The sequence below is a fragment of the Coturnix japonica genome, chromosome 1 (genome assembly GCF_001577835.2).
Source record: "Coturnix japonica isolate 7356 chromosome 1, Coturnix japonica 2.1, whole genome shotgun sequence".
NCBI classification, from domain to species: domain Eukaryota; kingdom Metazoa; phylum Chordata; class Aves; order Galliformes; family Phasianidae; genus Coturnix; species Coturnix japonica.
Window position 1 is genome coordinate 68340615 of NC_029516.1, and position 19893 is coordinate 68360507.

Here is a 19893-nt window from a genome sequence, read left to right on the forward strand (position 1 = left end):
TTGTATTTCTATTAGTCAGTGGTTTTTTTTTAGTGGGGGCCAATGTATATCTGCATGTATGTGCAATGCATATGCTTGCGTGCCCACCAGGAACACAAGCTCAGATGCCCTTACTGGTTGAAAATGGGAGCAAGGAGATGCAGCTGCCTTGTCTCAGGCTGCTAGATTCAGCAGCTCATTAAATTAACCCACATTAGGCTGTCTGATGAGTCATGGGGCATGTTAAAAGGGTACAATCCATGCTGAAGATACCATATGAAGACATAGGGTTTTATTTGTTTAAGATTGTCTTGCGATTCTTAAGTTTATCATGGGCCTTAGGTCTCAGATCCATAGTCAAGGAATCTGCATAAGAACAAGGATTACATTAACACTTCAAAATTCTTGAACTAGCTAATGTTCCTCAAGGAGCATGGAGGAAACACCTGCTCAGACAAAGGAATACTCACTCTTGTGAAGATCCAGCTTGTCCTGGCAAAGCTCCTTGCCAAAACTGCAAGAGAATATACACGCAAAGGTGATTACTCTTAGGATAGAGAAAAAAAAAAAAAGCCAGGCTTGCCCCTGTTTGAAGAAAGAAACAACAAGCTCAGACAAAGATATGATACAACTGCAGCTCCTCTTTCTGCTTTCCTGGTTTAATCCTTGGAGGGTGTTTTCTACACAGTAATAGTTAATAGTAGTGATGTAAAAGCAAATGACACAAGGACAGGGGATGCTGACAGGCCCTCTGTGTTAAAAGCTTTGTGTAAGAGCCATCATCATTTGTGATCTAAGCACTCAGGATAAGCAAGGGAACGATGAGTTTGACAAAGGGTCTGGATGGTCCAGAATGTTTCATGGACTGAGAAAAGGAAAAAAAATTCAAGCAGCTGAAAAATCCAGAGAATATGATAATTCTCTTGCTTGTGTCATTATTTTAAAAGCATACAATGAAACTCCACTGTTACATATCAGTGTGAGCAAGCAATTTGCTGTACAAAGAAAACACCTTTTGGCAGGTCTTGATAGTCTTTCAAAGATTCAAGTGTCATCAGCCCAACTCTTCTAACACACTAGTTCACTCACCCCAGAAACAGAAGGATAGGCTGGTCGTGGGAGACCTGGCAAGGCCATTTTACTATGGAAGGCAGCTGCAGAGATTATCTGGGCTGATGACATTGTAGCCATACTCTGCATAGCTTTATCTTTAGCTGTCTGATCCTATGGGTAAGAGTAGAAAGAGAGAAAAAACAGAATAATTATAATGATAAATATGTTGCCTGATCTAATGGATTCTGAGCATTTCTGAAAACCTGAGCAGAGGACTCACCAATTAATACCCTAAGAACTCTTCAAAGCTTAGTACTCTCAACCATTACTATACCTTCAGATGTGGCTAATCTTACTTCCTGAAATGCTGGGTTCACACTGTAGAAACTGTGAAGCATTTCTCCTTTCTCCTTTCTGTCTGCAGCTAAAATGTTTTCTCATGGAAATTAGTACTCTAATTCACTAGTGTTTTAAGTACTGGTAAGGATAGTTAATGGAAAGACCTTCCATTCTCAAAAAAATAAAATAAAATTCTAAAAACAAGCTCATTGTCAGTACCAAGGGAGTTTGGCATCATCACTGTAAAAAGATTATCTCAGTTCAGGTCTTTTATTCTCAGGTAGAACTGATCATCCCTGGGGAAACAAGAAATCCCAGGATAAGAACATATGCAAGAACATTCTGTTTTGTACTTTAGCAAGACTGTGGAGTTGCCACAAAGAAGGGAGCTAATGTATGTTGAAAACAAAGCGCGTTCTTTGTTTCTTCTACAAAGAAATCCAGGATATGAATGGACAGCCATAAGTACTTCCACATATTCTTCCTTTCTTCCTACAGTCCCATACAAGTAATCTTTATCCTTCAGACACTCTGCTTTTATCTGTGACATCATAATTATAATGGCAATGCAGGAGGTGAATTCATGGCTTGGAGAAGCTGCTGAAAGAAGATCTTGTTCTCTTCAGGAACTCTCAAAGCCACGAGCTCATTTATTTTAGGAACTGCGCTAAGTTCTTGCTCTTGGGTCTCTTCTCTCTCTATCCTCCCCCATAAGGTTTTGTAAAGGCCAAATCACAGGGATATCGGTGGATGTAATACAAAAACAGAGTTTTTGATCTTCTACCCTACTTCCCCACATCTATCTACAACAGGCACACTGCACACTTAAAGAAGATAACTCAATTTGTGTGGGAGAAATTAGACTAATTGCCTTGAAAAGTCAGTATGTAGCTGCTCAGATTTCTATTATATAAATATGAATAAGTTTATTAAGTATGAAAAATTAACAGTGACAGAAGAAAACTCAGCTACCAGCTGAAACTGGAAGAAGGGTAGTAGCTATTGTGATTCCTTTTCCTTGCTTTATGAAAATGATAAGGGAAAGCAAAAAAAAATAAATGAGTTGAAACAGTGCTACAGACTTGCCTCGACAGGCAAAAATGAACACTCTGGTACTGGTGAATAGTTCACTACATGCAGCTGGGAGACCTCTCAACATGTACAGAAGTAATGTGAAAGGAGAATAAATAATATCTCCAAGCTGCTCACCAAAACACCTCCATTCCCTGAGAACAAAAACGGCCAGCTCTTAAATGCTAAGTGCAAACAGACTCATCTGATTGGCTTTTCAATCATGCTGTGACATGCAAATAATGGAATCAAGGTTACAGATATAAGCAGTAAATCTTTTTAACTCCCTGGGCAGTTTTTTGCTGCTCACTCTAACTTGCCTCTCCACTTAACAGTACCACAGGCTTAAAACTTAGGCGGCAATACCTAGAAGCACTGAATTAGTTGTAATTTGTGGCTCCTTTATCAGGACACCTAGAAACACAACAGGCAAATTATAGATACAACACCAGTTTATAACATGGACCTGGAACTGGTGGTGGAAGGAGGGTAGTGCTCATTCATAACTTTTAGAAGTAATCACTGCTCAAGCCAGAGATGCACACACTCCAGCACTGGTCAAGACTAAGTGTCAACGTCACTCACAGACAGTCCACACCTTGTGTGGCCCAGCAAGAAGTTGTCCAGACAGTGAAGACGAATCATGTACTAACAGCTGTCCACTTAAAAGTCATGACTAGACTGAGATATCAGGAAACTCAGTCACCTGAAGTATGGAAAAAATCAAGGAAGCAAATTGCTTCTCTTCAGATCACTCACTGTCACATCAAATCAGGAAGGCCAGTATGCACCTTCCTTCCTTGGCTCTCTCAATGATATAAAACAAGGACTACAGAAAGGAAAACACAGATTTACTTATGCAGCTAGACAGAAGTCAACCATTTTCCTTCTCATAAGAAGGAAGATAAGCCCAGAACTCTTCAAATAAGGTCTGAATTAATCAAAGTGCAAAATCTGTTCAGCTGGTACCATTTTACTGGAGAAGATGTCAGGTGGCATTTCAACCTCCTTCCAGTGGTTATACTAACTCAGACACTTCTTACCCAGGGACAACTCCATGTCACAACCTCTAGTAGAACTAGCACACCAATACCTGTAAAATTACACTTGCCAAGGAACAGAAAACACCAGGGAACGATTACAGGCCAACGTTTGTAGCCATAAACTCCAACTTCTCAGTTGAACACTCTTCCCATGCTCCCAAGTCCAAGACACACTCAAACTTGAAAGACAGCAGTATAAACCGGAGGTAGAAATCAGACACATTAAAACAAAAGTCATTGTTCCTTTACTCTTTAAATAGAATTGCCTCAGACGTCACAGAGCTCAAACAATACAAGTGTTTGCACAGCACTTCCTGGGAAGTACCTTTACCTCCCCAGCTTACCACAGTTCAGTGGCTAACCTCACCCCCTTTTTTTCAGCTCTTCAAAGACAGAGGATGAAAGAACAGCTGACTCAGGGAATGCATGATATGGTAAAGGATACCCATCGTACCTTAAGCTTGGCTTGAATCTCTCTGGCTTTCCGCCTTGCCAGGACCTGGATGTGACTGGATACCTGCATTGAAAGATACAATCAGTCTTCAGTCCTGAGGGGTATTTGGTAGCTGCTTGCAGAAGTTTACTTTAGGCACTTTGTGCAACAGGGAGTTATTTAGGTTGATGGATGGAGAGGAGTTGAGGCAGTAATTAGATGCTTTTCTAAAAGTAACTGTGATTACTGTGAGGTGGAGGATCAGAGATGGGCCAGTGAAGGTCTTTTACCATTCAAATGGCTTTATAAAGCCAGAGATCTTGTCTGAAACTGAAAAACCCATCCATAAACCTGAGGATTGCAAGTTTTGACCTCCTTCCACCTTGGCCTACACTTGGGAAAATGTTATAGGACATTGGCCACAATATATTTATTCTGAGAACTTCAGAATCTGAGCCAAAACACATCAAAACACAAAAAACATCAGGTTGCAAGGAACCCTTTCAGTCCTCTACCCAAAGTACGTCCAGGTTTGTCAGGGCTTTGTCCAGAATAACCTGTACTGTCATTCCCAAATCAAAGAAACATCTTTTTTTATCCCATCAGCCATATGTTTTCAAGATCACTATTGCCATCTGTATGGTCTGAACAAAACCCTGCCATTTATGTTAGCTAAAATATTCATTAGTAAACAAAATAAAAGCCCACAGTGTTTAACAGGAGAGAAATTGTGTGTCTGAGGTGGATGAGAGATGTAAACACTGTAGCCATATTATAAAATTCTTGATCTGACTTCCTACTATTTCCTATTAATCAGTAAATAATTTCTAGGGAAGCTAAAAACCAATAGCAAGTGAATAGCAAGGAATTTCTTTTATGTCCTCACAGCACATGTAGTGGTCCAAAGCACCTAAAGTTTAAATGGAATACTTTACACTTACCTGTTTCCTTGTGCGTGTTTTCCCTGTTCTTAGCTTAATATAACGGGCAATCAGCTCATTTCGGCCTGAAACAGGGAAAGAATGCAAATACCAATTTTGAGATTTTCTATTTTATTTTTTTTAATCACTTCTTTCTATAAAGATTGGAAGCGTGGTGATTTTAGAAAGGTACCGATTAATTCATGTGGTAGAGGTCTGAGTTTTAAGAGCTGAAATTTGGGCTACAAATTCTGTCTCTCATCTTGCATCTATATAGTTTAAAATTACCAATAAGAAAGTAGAATCAAACATTCTGCTTAATACTTTTACTACCACAGCATGTAGAATCTGTAGGCATGGATCAAAATCACAATTAGAAACAGAAAAGTAAAATAGAAGGCCACTCACCTTCAATCATTCAGAAAGGCAAGAAGGAATAACCAGGAAACAACAGGCCAGTCAGCCACACATTAGTACCTGGAAGTGTAATCTAATACTAGAACCCATTTCCAGGTACACAAAGGGTAAGAATGAGTTTGTAAGTAGTTCGCATGGATTTAAAAAGTGGGAAATCACTGTTATCCAACCTGATAGTTTCTACAACAAGATCACCAGCTAGTGGATGATTGGAGAGCTGTAGGGATTGTGTACCTTTAATAAAACATTTGACACTATCTTCCATAAAATATTTATTGATAAGCTGAGGAAGCAGGGGTAAGTAGATAAGGAGATGAACAACTGAGCCCAGAAGATTTTGAACAGTGGCGCAAAGTCCCGTTACAGCAAAGTACCTAGCAGTGTACCGGGACCAATATTGTTCAACATCATCAATTATCTGGACAACAGGACAGAATGAGTGCTCAGAGAGCACAGACAATAGAAAACTTGTGAGACTGTTTGATAAAACAGATGGCTGTGTTGACATGACAGATGGCAGGAATATCTTGAAGTTCAACAATGGGAAATACGAATTTCTACATCTACGGGAGAAGTAATCCCTGCATCATAAAATCATTGTACAGTGGAAATAATACAAGTATAGTGTTGTATGGTTGAAATAACACAAGTAAAATGTGCAATTGGAATAGTACAAATATAGCTGGAAATAAATAGCCAGAGGGTAACTAAGAAAAAGGACTCACCAACTCTAAGGCCTTCAAGATAGGCACTCACCAATGTCAAGGCTCACTGGAAGAACTCCACAAAGAAGCAACCTCCAGAAAGAGGTGCTACCTTTGGTCAGCCACTGAATGGGATCTAGGAGAGGTGGAGTCAAGCTCCACCCCTTCCAGGAGCACACCTGAATTACCTTCACCTGTGCTCCTGCAGCTGACTCATTGCTTGCCTCAGATGCTTAATCAGAGGTTCTGGCTGTGATCAACCATTTCCCTTGTAATCACAGAATCACCAAGGTTGGAAAAGACTTACAAGATCATCCAGTTTAACCATCCACTTATCAGTATATGATGGGGACTGATGATCTGGAAAGCAGCTTTGAGGAAAAGGACCTGGGTGTCACGGTTGACAACAAACTGAATGTGAGGTAGAAATGTACCCTTACACCTAAGAAGGACAACAGCACCCAAGGCTATGTTAGGAAGAGCATTGCCAGCAAGTCAATGGAGGTGATTCATTTATTCCCCTTTTCCCAGCACTTCTTACGTGATTTGGAGTATTGTGTCCAGCACAAGGTAGATATAAACATGCTAGAGTGATTCAGCAAAGGTTCACAAAAAATGGTTATAACACTGACACATCTTTAAAGACTAAGAGAAGACTTAGGGGTAGTTTTATTATTGAATAGAAATGCCTGACGGGAGGGAAAGAAGAAGAGGGACACACTCCCCTTTCAATTCTGCCCAGTAACAGGACAAGACAATGAGCACAAAATGAAACATATAAAATTCTATCTGAACATAAGATGAAAAAAATTCTGCTTTACAGTGAGAGTAATTGGTAACACCAGAGCAGGTTGTCCTACTATAAAATAGTAGCTATAGATCTGAACTGTAGGCTGGTTCAAGGCAGGAAACATGACAGAAAGAGCAGACTCTGCAAAGTGATACATCTATGGTGGCCACACTAGTGATACAGTACCTCAAAAAAAAAAAGACTGCAGATTTTTCATTGTTCATGGGACTGTGTTTAGCCAATTTATCAAAATACATTAAATTGTTTGCCATAACTTCAGTCATCACTGTTTGGTTATTGCTGAGTGATGGCAGCATGCCTGGTACTGGGCCAGGCCACTTGGCAAAGCAGAGCTGCCATCATTATGGCACGAGGTGGGGGCAGCTGCAGGAATGGCATGGGCCAAGTTACAGCTCAGACATGGCTGTTTTTGTCTTTTCATAATGGTATTATTTCAGAAGTTCTTCTTACTCTGTGTAGGGAAGGATCAGGTCTGTATCTGAGACAAGGAAAATAACCCCAGCTCTTCCATACACAAACTAGGAACTATTTTTGTACCAGAAATACAATGCCTAGCATGTAACCACTGACATTCTCAGTTCCCAGCTTCAGCAAAGCACAGTGACTCGCCCAAGACTTTAATAGGAGCAGATGCTGTTGTTGCTACATTCCACCTGGCAGTTTTTCCAACTAATGTAAGCATTTTTACAGATTTCATACCGAACACTAGTGACACACACCTTTCTCTAGTGCCAAGAAAATTATTTACAGCCTCTGTCTGTCTGATACGGATCCACCTTGCAAGGTAAGAAACAACAGATGTGATAAGAAAATGCACTTATCCCACTGACGTTGGCTTTTCAGGACAGTCTGATGCATTTCAGATGTGGGAAATGGGTGGAAAGCAGGTTTTGAACATCTCGTTTTATCCAGAAAGAAATAAGAAGGAAATTGTATATATATTAAAAGTGTGCAAGATGTATGAAAATACACATCTGGAGAAGAGGAAGGAGAAAAGAAGGAGATGTTGAAGTTCACATTGCTGAGGATGTGGCTGGCTAGGTACTCTTGGAAATAGGTGTCCCATGGCAGAAAGAGTACAGTGTGAGGCAACTGTAATCCATGGAGGATCCATATCAGAGCAGGGACAAATCTGACATTACTCCAGTCCATTGACAAGAACCCATGTAGGAAAAAAATGTGCCACCTCCCACCTCAACAAAGGAACCAGAGGGGACTAGGTGTAATACACAGAGAATAAAGCTAGGGATGCTGAGATTAGGAAGTGGAAAGGAAAGGCAATAAATTTAGGTTGAGCCTGCAGAAGTGAGAATTGCTTCCCCAAGTATGTGTTTAACTGTTTGTCTTTGACAGCATTAGCAAAAATGTCAGAGTTGTGCAAATTATAAATATTAGAAACTGATGTAGAAATTCTTTAGGGAGAGTATTTAAATATGGATTTAGAATTCTGGATTTAGAATTCACTTCCCATTTGACACCTGTCAAATAAACATAAAAACTTCCTCTTCCAGAATTGCATCCCCTCAGAGCCAAGAAAAAAACACAGAATGGAAGAGTATTTTAAGCTAATAAAGATGTTGGTAGCGAAAAACAAGTCTCCCTGAAAAGACATTAATATCACAAGGGTTACTGAAGATAGTGTTATACAAACTGTCAAGCCTAGTAATCTCTGCAGCAAGAAAGTATTAAATTACCATGAACAAAAACTGCAGAAGAAGCATGTGTGTCTCTTCTTTATCAGAAGTTATATGTAAACAAGTACTACACCGCTGGAAGTCCGAAGGCTCACAGCCTATGGAAAGCACTTTGTTTCACAACTCCTGAACTGGCTAAGCACCTTGTTAACTGCAGATGAAAGTAAAGATATGAATAATGAACTGTGCATCATGTGTCATATGACCAATAAATCTAAACGGAAGAGGGAACTTAAGTACACTTCTGCTGCCCATCAAATATTAACATTTTTCTATGCATACAAAGCAAAACACAAAGCAAGTCTTTTAGATTACTTCAGAATGACACTCAAAACAACTACACTGTTCACATAAACATATACAGTGAGTTGGTAATTCCTTGCACCGATTTACTTGCTGTCACTCATGGCACTGCTTCTTCATTTACCTACACTTAATGCGTTCCTGGGAATCACCTTTTCCACAAACAGGACTGCATGTGTCAAAACAACATTTTAATTACTCTGATTGCTATTACCATCTTTTCACCAAGATGCACAAACACTTATCTCTTACTGATATCAACAGTAACATAAGTTTTAACGTTAACTATTAGATATCTCTATCACAAGTCACCAAAGGTGAGTAGCTTCTTGTAGTTTTCCAGTTTGTATGAAGTATGTGATGTTTTCTTTTTAGTTCTGGGTTCGCTTCATCCCCTCCTATTCTTGTTCACTGTTGACAGTCATTAATGTCACATCTTTATTACTCAGCTTGCTCATTTTCAACCTTCAGATCTCCTTTTTTCTCTCTAAATTGTCTATGAAGTATTAGGCTTTGGCCTCTATGTCTCCCACATGTCCTTCTCATCCCTCTTTCAGATCTTTGTCCTCACATAACACGTATAAAATACACTGGTGATGTTCAGCACACAGACTCCTCAAAAGGTTTAATCGTTCCCTCATTCATGGTTTCAGATCCTACATTTACTATTAATTCAACCAACAAAACTGAGGCTATCCCCAAAATCAATAAAAATCCTTCAATAATCATTTCCATTTTATATGCCTTTGATACGATCCCACACCACATCCTTGTGAAACAGTGATTTGAAGGGTGGTGAACAATACAGAGAATTGGTCTGGTGGTCACAGCCAAGGGTTTGTAGTCAATGGCTCTGTGTACAGGTGGAAGCTGGTCATGAGTGATGTTTCTTAGGGGTCTGTCTCAGAACCAAGACAGTGGGATTGAGTGCACCCTCAGCAAGTTTGCTGATGACAGTGAGCTGAGTGGTGCAGTTGATAAAACAGAAGGAAGGGATAACATCCAAAAGAGGAGCCTAGACAGGTTTGAGAAGTGGCCCTCGTGAACATAATGAGGTTGAACAAGGCCAAGAGCAAGGTGTTCCACTTGGGTTGAAGCAATCCCAGCTATGCCTACAGACTGGCAGAAGAACTCATTGAGTTCCCTGCCTTGCCAGGAAAGACTTAGGGGTTCTGAAAGCTTGACATGAGCAAGCAGCGTGCACTTATGGCCCAGAAGGCCAATGGTATCCTGGGCTGCAGGAGGTAAGGTAAGCAGGGTGAGGGAGACGACTGTCCCCCTCTACTCTGCCCTTGTGAGGCTCCACCTGGAGGACCACACCCAGGCTGTGGCCCCCTGCGACAAGAGAGATGTGGAGATGCTGTAATGGGTCTGTAGGATGGCCACAAAGGTGATCAGAGAGCTGGATTACCTCTCCTATGAAAAATGGCTGATAGAGCTGGGCTTCTTTATCCTGGAGAAGAGAAGGCTATGGGGAAACCTAATTGCAGCCTTCCTTAAAGGGAGCTTATAAACAGGAGGGCAAAGATGTTTTTAGACAGGTAGATAATGACAGGATGAGCAGCAACCATGTTTAAATAAAAGAGAAAGGATTTAAATTAGACATCCGGAGAAAATTTTCACTGTGAGAGTGAGTGGTGAGGCACCAGCACAGATTGTCCAGACAAGTTATGGATATCCCATCTCTGGAACTGTCCAGTGTCAGGTTGGATGAGGCCCTGGGCAATTCATTTTAGTGCCTGATTTAGTGCCTGGCATCCCTGCATGTGGCAGGGAGGTTGGAACTAGATTATCTTTGAGATTCCTTCCAACACAAGCCATTCTATGGTTCCATCATCCTTATCTTTCCATCTCTCCTTGGGAGCCTCCAACTTCTGCTTCCCCATCATTAACCTGTAAACTCTGCTGTTGATTCTTCACTGTTCTTCTGGCTTCAATAGTGCTTCTAAATTTAACATACTGAGCAACTAGTGCGGTATGGTGTCATGTTTTTGAAATGCATCGGGACTGCAACTGTGGCAAACACATATGGCAAGTGAAACTAACAGCAGTGTAGGATTTCAAAAGCAGCACGTTGATTTTGAGATGAGGTGCAGACAAGTCTTTAAATGATATATTAACAATAGCAGAGCTAACTCTAATCAAATTCCTTCCTCCATTTTTAACAAATTGTATTTTTCTTCGTAAGTTCTATATTGAATTCAGAAACAAGACATGTATTTAGTAAGCAATGAAAGAACACATCATTATGATCATCAAGCTAGGACTTTGCATGAAATAGATCATAGAAAATCATGCTGCATTTTACTACAGTGCACTAGCCAGTTGTATGAAGACATCTCTCCCCTGTCACTGCAGAACCGCAGTGCTTAGCAGTCAAATTTGAGCCCCTGTAGCACAATTACACTCATCAGAGAATTTTATATTCAGCTAGGAGAAAAGAGTTTGATCACTTTGATCATTCATCCAATGTTCAAATTTGCTCCATTTTTACCTTCCATAAGAAAACTTCCTGAGCACATTGCAGTCCATAGAATACATTTTTGAGGAATTATCAAAACAATCAGATTAATACAAATACAGTAATGAAGTGATCAGCACTACCACATCTTCAGCTCTACCTTGACAGATATGTGTTTAGTATTTGACCATGAAAGGGCTGAGCTCCTTCCTCCTCCAAAATGATGCAGACGTTAAAGCTTTATTTGCTGGGGCAGAATGCATTAGTTAAACTAGAACAGTACCTTTTCATAATAGGCCATTCTAGTCCATAATAGGGCATGTGGAATTTTGGTTGGTTGGTTGGTTGGTTGAAGGGTTTATGGTGCTGCTGTTTTTTTGTTGTTTGTTTTTCCTTTTCCCTTCAGTCTATTTTAATTGGATTGGTTATCCAAGTCCTTTTGTGGCCACACAGTAAAAAGAACAGAGAAAGAATCAGGGCAAAACGTAAACCTGTCTTGCAGACGGAAAAACTGTAGCCTGAAACTGTATTCCACCTAACCCAAAAACACACCTATACTGGCAAGAGAAAGAGCAGCGTTCTGACTGCCCTTGAATTGTTTCTCTGAAGACAGAGAATCTCCTAATCTTTCCCAAAGGTACATGGGATTACTCTCTGTAAAGACGATCTTTTACTAAGGTGTAGCAATGTATTCATGTAGCAATCCCTCACAATTACGCTAATGGAAGCCTCGGGCTACACAGCCCTGCATCAACCCTCAGCATTAAGTACATTAAAATTCAGTGCCCTCATCAGCTGTGTTTTCCCACATTATCACCTCAGGCCACAGATAATCCATCCAATAACCCTCATATGCACAGTAAAGGTTGCAGCAGCAGAGTAGTTCTGATTCTTTCCCAAGTAAGACTAATGAACAATTGTTTAGATGCATTCCACAGTCACAACAAAGCAGCTGCATATAATAATATGAATATTTCATATGTCAGAGAGTGTATCAGGTAACATACAAAAAAGCCAAGATGAATTGTATGTGGAAAAGCATGCCAAACTAACAACTTTTAGTCTCTTAGGACACCTGAGAATTACAATGTTAAATACACATAAACATTTTTTTATTCATGTTAGAAAAACATGGCCACTGGCGCTAGCACTGAAACCTATATTTAATAACATTCTCTAGTGCTCGTGAGTCCAAGCTCTACATTATACACTCAAATATCTGCTTAGCTCTTCCTTAGGTCAACCAATGTCTTTTCTGCTTGTTTCAACAACTGCCAATAGCTCAGGGCTATGTGAAAGCAAACCTCAACTTCAGTAATTCCTTAAAGGATAGCAAAAAACTTTGGTATCTCTCTTCCTCCTCATTTTCTACCCATCTACCTCTGTTGACACCAACAGTACTCCACTTCTTGCAGATTTCTGCCCAGGTGCTAATCTAATCTTGTTCATGTGTCCACATGGCAAGCTAACCAAATACTCAGAGATCCAGTTATCAAGAAATCGGAGCTAAAAAGTGATCTTTGAGATTGATTCAGCCAGTTGCTGTACGATCAACAAAGAACTTTGTTCTCAAGCACTTAGCCTGTTCTGGCTTGTTACTTGTATGAAGTTCTGACTGCTACACTTTCCTGTATATCAGAACCTAGTTTTGCCCCCCTGACTAGAAATTATGCAGCAGATAAGGACAGCGAATGTACCCAGAAACTGTTCTTGTATTACAGGAAGAAATGAATATGGATTTTGTATGTGGAAGATTAATTAAAACCATCAAGTCATCATAGCTTTGTGGGAAGCTGAACTCTGTTCAGTGGCTGGCTACTGGTGAAAAAGTACCTGCCTTTTCACCTAACTCCCTCTCACCATATCCCATGGCTCAGTGTGAAAAGAAGAGGGATTTTTAAGACATTTCAGATGGAAGAGTTTCAATGGAAACAGTCTAAATTCCTCTTCCAGAAGCTCGCAATAAAGCATGACTGTGTCTATGAGCATGCACTGAGATGCAAAGAATTTGAAGGAGTACTCAGAGAATGGGTCAGAAGTTCAAGGTGACAACAGTGAGAAGCAGCTGCTGTGTACCTTTCAGCAGCAGTTTAACCCAGGCCCCAGAGTTCCACTATGCAATGACCAAGATGCAAGTCTATCTGTCTGGGCATTAATTGCACACAGCCTTCCCAGTTTTGCTGCCCAGATCTTTGCCAATCACAGAGTGTAGAACTTCTTATGGATCAGCCAATGAGCAACTGTTTAAAGAAATACATTGTCCTAGTTCTTCTGTGCTCATTATCCAGATCCTATCTGAATGTCATTGCTACCACTTCTTTTAGCTGCTTCTTAGTCAATCTATAATCCATCTCATTTATAAAAAGCACAATCACATCAGGCCACTCCTTAGGACTAATTTTACAAATACATTCCTTATAATTTTATCTGATACATTTCAAGTTACCACGTCTCCATTGTTAACTCCTATGGCACAGATCTCTAGACACTGAACTCTAGATATGCAGAAGCTTCGTCTAATATTCACTCTATATTCCTTCTTTTTGTGCAGTTTGTTCTAGTCCTGCTCAAATGTTCCACACAAAATCCCTCTCTCCTAAATGTTAACACCCTTTAAATATTTTTAGACTGCTATTATGTCACCTCTACTCCTCTACCATTCAGTCATCACTTAGCCAAGCTATGTATATTTAGCTTCTTCAGTCCTTCTTCCTAAATCAGTCCCTCCAACTCCCAGAGCTCAGTGTTAAGTCTAGTACACTTATTGCTCTTAGAACTCTATCCTTGTTTGTGAGATCCTTCTGGTGATGTTTATGCAAGAGGCTGGAAAGAAGAGATTTCCATGTTCTTTCAGGAAAAAAATAAACCCAAGGCAGTGGAAAGTGACAGGACAAGGGGAAATGGCCTCAAGTTGCGCCAGGGCAAGTTTAGGTTGGATATTAGGAAGAACTTCTTTACAGAAAGGGTAGTTAGGTACTGGAATAGGCTCCCCAGGGAGGTGGTTGAATCGCCATCCCTGGATGTGTTTAAGAGCCGTTTGGATGTGGTGCTCGGGGATATGATTTAGTGGAGGGTTTTTAGAGTTAGGGTAGTGGTTAGGCTGAGGTTGGACTTGGTGATCTTCAAGGTCTTTTCCAACCTGGGTAATTCTATGATTCTGTGACTTGATTGTTTTGAATTCAACCTTGAAGTTGTAATTGAATGTTTTGTTTACCTAAGAGCAGGTTAGCAAGTGGAAATATGTAGATCCAGTTGTGAAGGAAGGGAGTATTTCAAAAAGTAGAAGAAAACACTAGGGATTTTTATTATGCTTTTCAGAAAACAACTGCAAATGTGTAATTACCCAGAATCACGATGACTTGCTACAAGGGAAAAAGCTGAAGAATTAAATTGAAGTCATCTCTCAGGTAACAATACAGAAGAGTGGATGAAGTTCCAGAGTATGTAAGCCTGGTTTACTAAACTAGAAACAAAAATTCAATGCACTGTGCAACCTCCAAAATAAAGAAGCAGAAGTACTTTGCTGATAGCAAACTGCTACTGATCAACTTTTTATTGGAGAATACTAAATGTTTGAAATTTCAAAACAGAAAAGCCAAAGGGAGGGCCAAAAGATCAATGTTCTAAGGCTGCAGATCAATACAGTGGGAATAACTTAATCCCATACAGCATGCTCGCTTTTAGGCCTGACATATAAGAACGGGACTATAAATCTGCTAAAATCACAAAGGACCAGTGTGCTCCACTTTCAAGTGATCTTAAAAGCATCAAAAATATTGAAGGCTTTTCTATCTGTAAAAGCTGTAATACTCCTCCACTCAAGAAGGAGAAGTGTTTATGAACTAGAACGGGTAGTAAATGTTTCTTTGGCCTTGACTGCTTCTCAGTTTAACTTTTCACTTAATTTTTAAGGCTGGGGAAAAACATTAACTGGTAATATTCCTCTGAACTGAACACAATATTCTACAGATTTACCTAGACACTTCAGGACAGGGGTAGAAAACCAGGCAGTTTTCAGCTTCAGAATGACCTTTGAAGGTCACTCTGAAGGTATGATAATACCAAATTAATGCCTGCTCCAGGTTTTAACTATTAACGTGGTTAATTATGTTTCTCCTGTTAGTCAGCCTCTGAGTTTTGGACATCCTAAAATATCTTCTGTCAGCCGTGTCAGGGCTTTAATTAACAAACAGATGGGCACTAGCATGAGAGGTGAGTGCCCCTAGCTGTCTGCCCCACACTTCCCAACGCAGAATTAGCTGTTCATAAACCATGTGCTGTACTATTGCCTCCTTTGGAACATCATTATAACAAATAATCACCAATTCTAGTGCATGTTACAAGAATGTGCTCAATACCAGATTTTTCCTTACTGGAAAGGAACACTGTACAGCTAAACTAGTAACTCTAGCAGTTGTCACAAGTTCTACCTCCTCACCTATCAAGATTTCAGTGATGCTTTGTTAAACTAAATCTAACTTTGCTAGTTGATTTTCATTTCTCCATCCCAACTACTGATGGGAGATTCTGACTCTTAAGCATCTCTGCACATCACACAAAGCTACCAAGGCTTTCCCTCCCATTTCTCCAGATAGTAATGAAGATATCACAAAATACCAATTCCCACTCTGAACTCTGTGATTTATCTGGTACAAATACTACAGGAACCCCTTTACCCAGAATAAGATATCAGGCAGATGAGGCAAGAAAGCAGCATGGTTAAACAAGGACCTGCAGATCAGACTGAGGGGGGAAAAGAAGAAAAAGTATAAGCAGCAGAAGCAGGGATGAGTGTCTTGGGAGGAATACCAAAGTGCTGTCCAGACATGCAGTGATGGGATTGGGAAAGCTAAGGCATGGACAAAATTAAACTTGGCAAGGGATGAGAAAAATAACCAGAAGGGATTCTTTAGATTCATTGGGCAGAAGAGAAAGGCAAAGGAGATAAATGAAAAGGGAGAGCTGGCCTCCTCAGACATGGAGAAGGCTGAGGTACTTGCCTCTCAAAAGTGTTAAGACTACTAGAAAAGACAGAGAGGGCTTCCATTATGAGCACTGCTCCAGTATACGTTTATTCAATCAGTGTGCTGCCAATATTAGTGTAACATATCTAAGAGGTAAGAAGATGATGGAAAAAAAAAAAAAATCAAAAGCATCAAGAGTTTCACTGACTTGCAGAAAATGTAGGAATGACGTCTACTCCATACACTCTACACAGCACTAAAGGCTGTCAGCTGAAGAGCTGTAAGAACATGAACACTGAAGAGGGTAGGAAACATGAACACGAGGCCTGTGTACAGGCTGAAACTCATATTTTGGTGTAATTTTAAATTGATTGAAACTGAGAAGTGCAAGTTTTTCATAATGGTTTGATGCAGACTAACTTGTTTGAAATGTTTACTGTTAAAAGCTACTGATTTTCATATGATAGCAGGTTGCTTCTCAACAGGTGAGAACTATATGAATTGCACGAAGTAGAGATTCTGAGAAATGAAACATCACGCAAGAAAGATTAGTATCACATAAGCCACTCCTTACTGGGAAACAATGAAAAGGTTTGGCTGTGTGGAGCAAGTAGTTGGACTCAGTGATTTTTATGGTTCCCTTCCAACTCAAGATATTCTATTACTCTATCATTCTATAGTTCCCATTTGTCAATGGAAAGGTGCACATATGGTTCTGTGTAACATTTTTTCCCCTCTTGTTTCAATGAATTGCGTGCAAATCAGCCATGGAACAGCTAACAGCCTTCCCTTGGAGGCAGGATCCGCTCCACATACAGCATATCCTGTTCTGTGACCTGACTCATAAACAGTATAGATGTAATCAGGATCTATATTTATTCTCCCTGTCTGGTCATATCTTTCTACACATCCCAGACAGGGCCCCACTTCCTTGGCATGGATCCTAGAGACTAGTAAGCAAAGGAGGCCTAGGATTTTGTCAGGAGTTCACTATCTGTGGTGGGAACAGGTGCACTGAAGGCAAGCAGGGACACTGTCCTGTTTGAATCAGTGGAAAAGGGCTTGGAGAAAATCTGGTACATTTCTTCTCCCAGAGCCAAGATTAGACTTTTTACCCTGCAAGGTAAATAACCTTATTTACCTTCTAAGGCTGTCAAGTGTAGTTAAACAGAGACTTTCCACAAAATGTCAGATCAAAATCCAGCTAGTTCTCACAGTTCGGCAGTTCATTCTAGTTCACTTTTGCTTTTGCTCTCTCATTTATTTTCCGGTACCTTACACTCTCTGCTCTGACACATTAACCCTAAATCTGTAGTTCAAAGACTATGAATAGAATGATTAGTAGATTAAGACAGTCTTAAAACACAGCTGTTTCACCGGTAATTTTAAAAGCTAACTATTAGGAAAACTAGCAGACTTAGAGCAGCAAGGAGCATGTCTCTATCTCTGCTTCATTACCATAAGGCACCACAAAGTAGATTGTCAAGTATGGTTTTACTTCGAACAACACTTTAAGCAAGCATTTCTTCTGATAGAAACAGTCCTATCCTCACTTAAACTTTTCATTCCCACTTTCATCATTCCTTCTCCAAATCCTGGCACAAGCTGGGCAGTGAAACAAATCTGCAAGCCTATTCAAATTGATGTTCTTTTTTCCCTCCTTTTTGGCTGTGTAAATTTTTAGCTGGATCAGTTCAATAGCACATCCATAACAGTATTAGAGGCATCATAGATCAGAAACTGATATCTGCATCAGAATATTGACACTTAAGGAGCTTCAGGGTTATTAGACTTACTCAAAATATATTGCACGTTTACAAATGTTATAATGTATATAGCCATGAAAATGATAAATTGTAGATAAGACTGTATAAAGAAGATCCCACCAATGCCCTCAGTGAGAGCAAACTGGGAACAATGACAGGTGGACATCAAACTGCAGAATAACTTGTAAATGTTCCATATGAAACTTCAGGAGCAGCAAGAGATAACTCAGAAGACTTAGTCCCATTATGGAATGATTATCCAAAATTTAGTTCAGCAGTGTACCCAGCTCTGGGAACCTATCTTACTGATTCTTCTCTGAAAAAAAGCATCCAATCTATATGTTTTTTTGGGGGGGGGATTCTGATTTGCAGTTTCCTTCTAATTTTTACAGGACTATAGAACGTTGTGCTAATTAAAATCTCAATAGATTTCCCTAAATACAACTTAAAGTGACAAACTACATCAATCTGGGATAGCTTAAGAAAGACTGCATTCAGAATGTGGAACAGTGGCTTGCACAAGAGAAGGTGGCTGTCACAAAATCTGTGATGTGTCCTTTCTCCTTACCGTACATCTTGCCTTCATCTGATAAAATAATCTTCCGCCGTCCACATGGTGGGTAGATAGCTAGCGCTTCCTGGAAGCTCTGCTCAATGTCTGGACTCCATACACCCTCAGCGTCATTGTCAATTGGTTTGTCCAAGGCCTCACTGCCCCCTGAATCGTTGCTCCCCTCAGGGGAGGCAGGAGAGTTCCACTCGTTGGAGGTAATGGTGCCAGCTAGAAGCTCCAAGGTGCCACGTGGAGAAGCAGACTCAGAACCTGTGATGACAAACATATCCCATCTGTCAGTTGGCAATTCTCCTTATTAGAAAAATGAGGTGACACTAGATAAACTAAAACATCTCTGTGAGGAAGGATTTTACTTCAGGTTTATCTTAAAGAGTAAATCAGTCATGCTTATGTTGGAGATGGAAACCCTTTCTACAAATCCTATAAAGCCTGCTCCAGTATTTGGTTCACTGATTCTCCATCACTTTCCCATTCTTCTCAGAAACAATCTTCTTGCCTGTGCCTTTATCTCCTAATCTCCTGCAGTGATTAACACTGAAAATATTACTTAGCTTACTGAAGCATACATACAGTTGTTCAGTCTATATGAAAGACTACACAAAGTGAAGCAGTGATTAATAAATTAGATGTTGTTTCACTGGAATTGAAGTTAGCAGTCACTGACATTTCTCAAGGATGAGCTGCATTTCTAAGAAGCAGTTTAATTGCAGTTTTAATTGCAAAGTTGTTTAACTTTTTAATGGTTTCATTGTCTGAACCACAAAGACAGAAAATCACAAAAATTATTTTATCAAGAGCAACAGAATCATCAAAGTTGGACTGAACCAAAGAGTAGGGAAAGCACCAAGTTAGACTAGCCCAGGAACATCATAGCAATAATGTAGAGGGCTGAGGAGAAATTTGAGCACAATCTATGTCAAAAACTAGTTAGAAAAGAAAAGCGTGGTTATTCCTTGCTGTAAATTATTTAATACGTATGTATGTAATTATTATTATAATAAACCACAAATTAGACCAATGTGCTCAACTTCAGAAGTTCAAAAAGTCAGGGTTCAAGTCTCCAGAAACTTCCTTGAAATTAAATAAAAAATATGCTACACAATATACTCCTTTTTAGAGTGTTTTCTTACCTCTTTCAATTTATTGATCATAAAGTCTTCTCAGAGCCAATAACGACTAATTGACTATTGTTTTATTTTGTTTTTAAATAAAAGTATTAAAATCTTGAGAACTTTATCATTTCAAAAGGTGAAGCTGTAGAAAGAATTCACAACACTAGCTCTCAGATGGTTTTGGTGATCTTCTAATGACATTAGACAGCAGGAGATTTTTATATCTCAGTAGCCCACCAAATGTTCAGG

General features: G+C 39.8%; 1 protein-coding gene across 9 annotated transcripts in view; it reads right to left on the reverse strand.

The window, feature by feature from the left end:
* The window catches only part of TEAD4 (TEA domain transcription factor 4), a 47121-nt gene that overhangs the window by 16068 nt on the left and 11160 nt on the right, over positions 1–19893 (reverse strand). For 5 of the 9 annotated variants that reach the window (XR_001557223.2, XM_015871755.2, XM_015871793.2 and 2 more), the window contains exons 2-6: positions 18527–18781; positions 4860–4924; positions 3940–4002; positions 1069–1203; positions 450–493 (exon numbers count right to left, since the gene is read on the reverse strand). Coding sequence is in view for 8 of the 9 variants with exons in the window: in XM_015871755.2 (XP_015727241.1) it covers positions 450–493; positions 1069–1203; positions 3940–4002; positions 4860–4924; positions 18527–18533 (314 nt within the window). In the remaining variant the exon portion in view is untranslated. Of the gene's footprint in view, positions 1–449; positions 494–1068; positions 1204–3939; positions 4003–4859; positions 4925–5980; positions 6049–18526; positions 18782–19893 lie in introns of those variants that run through there. The other 4 variants (XM_015871783.2, XM_015871802.2, XM_015871775.2 and 1 more) reach the window with 4 other exon arrangements.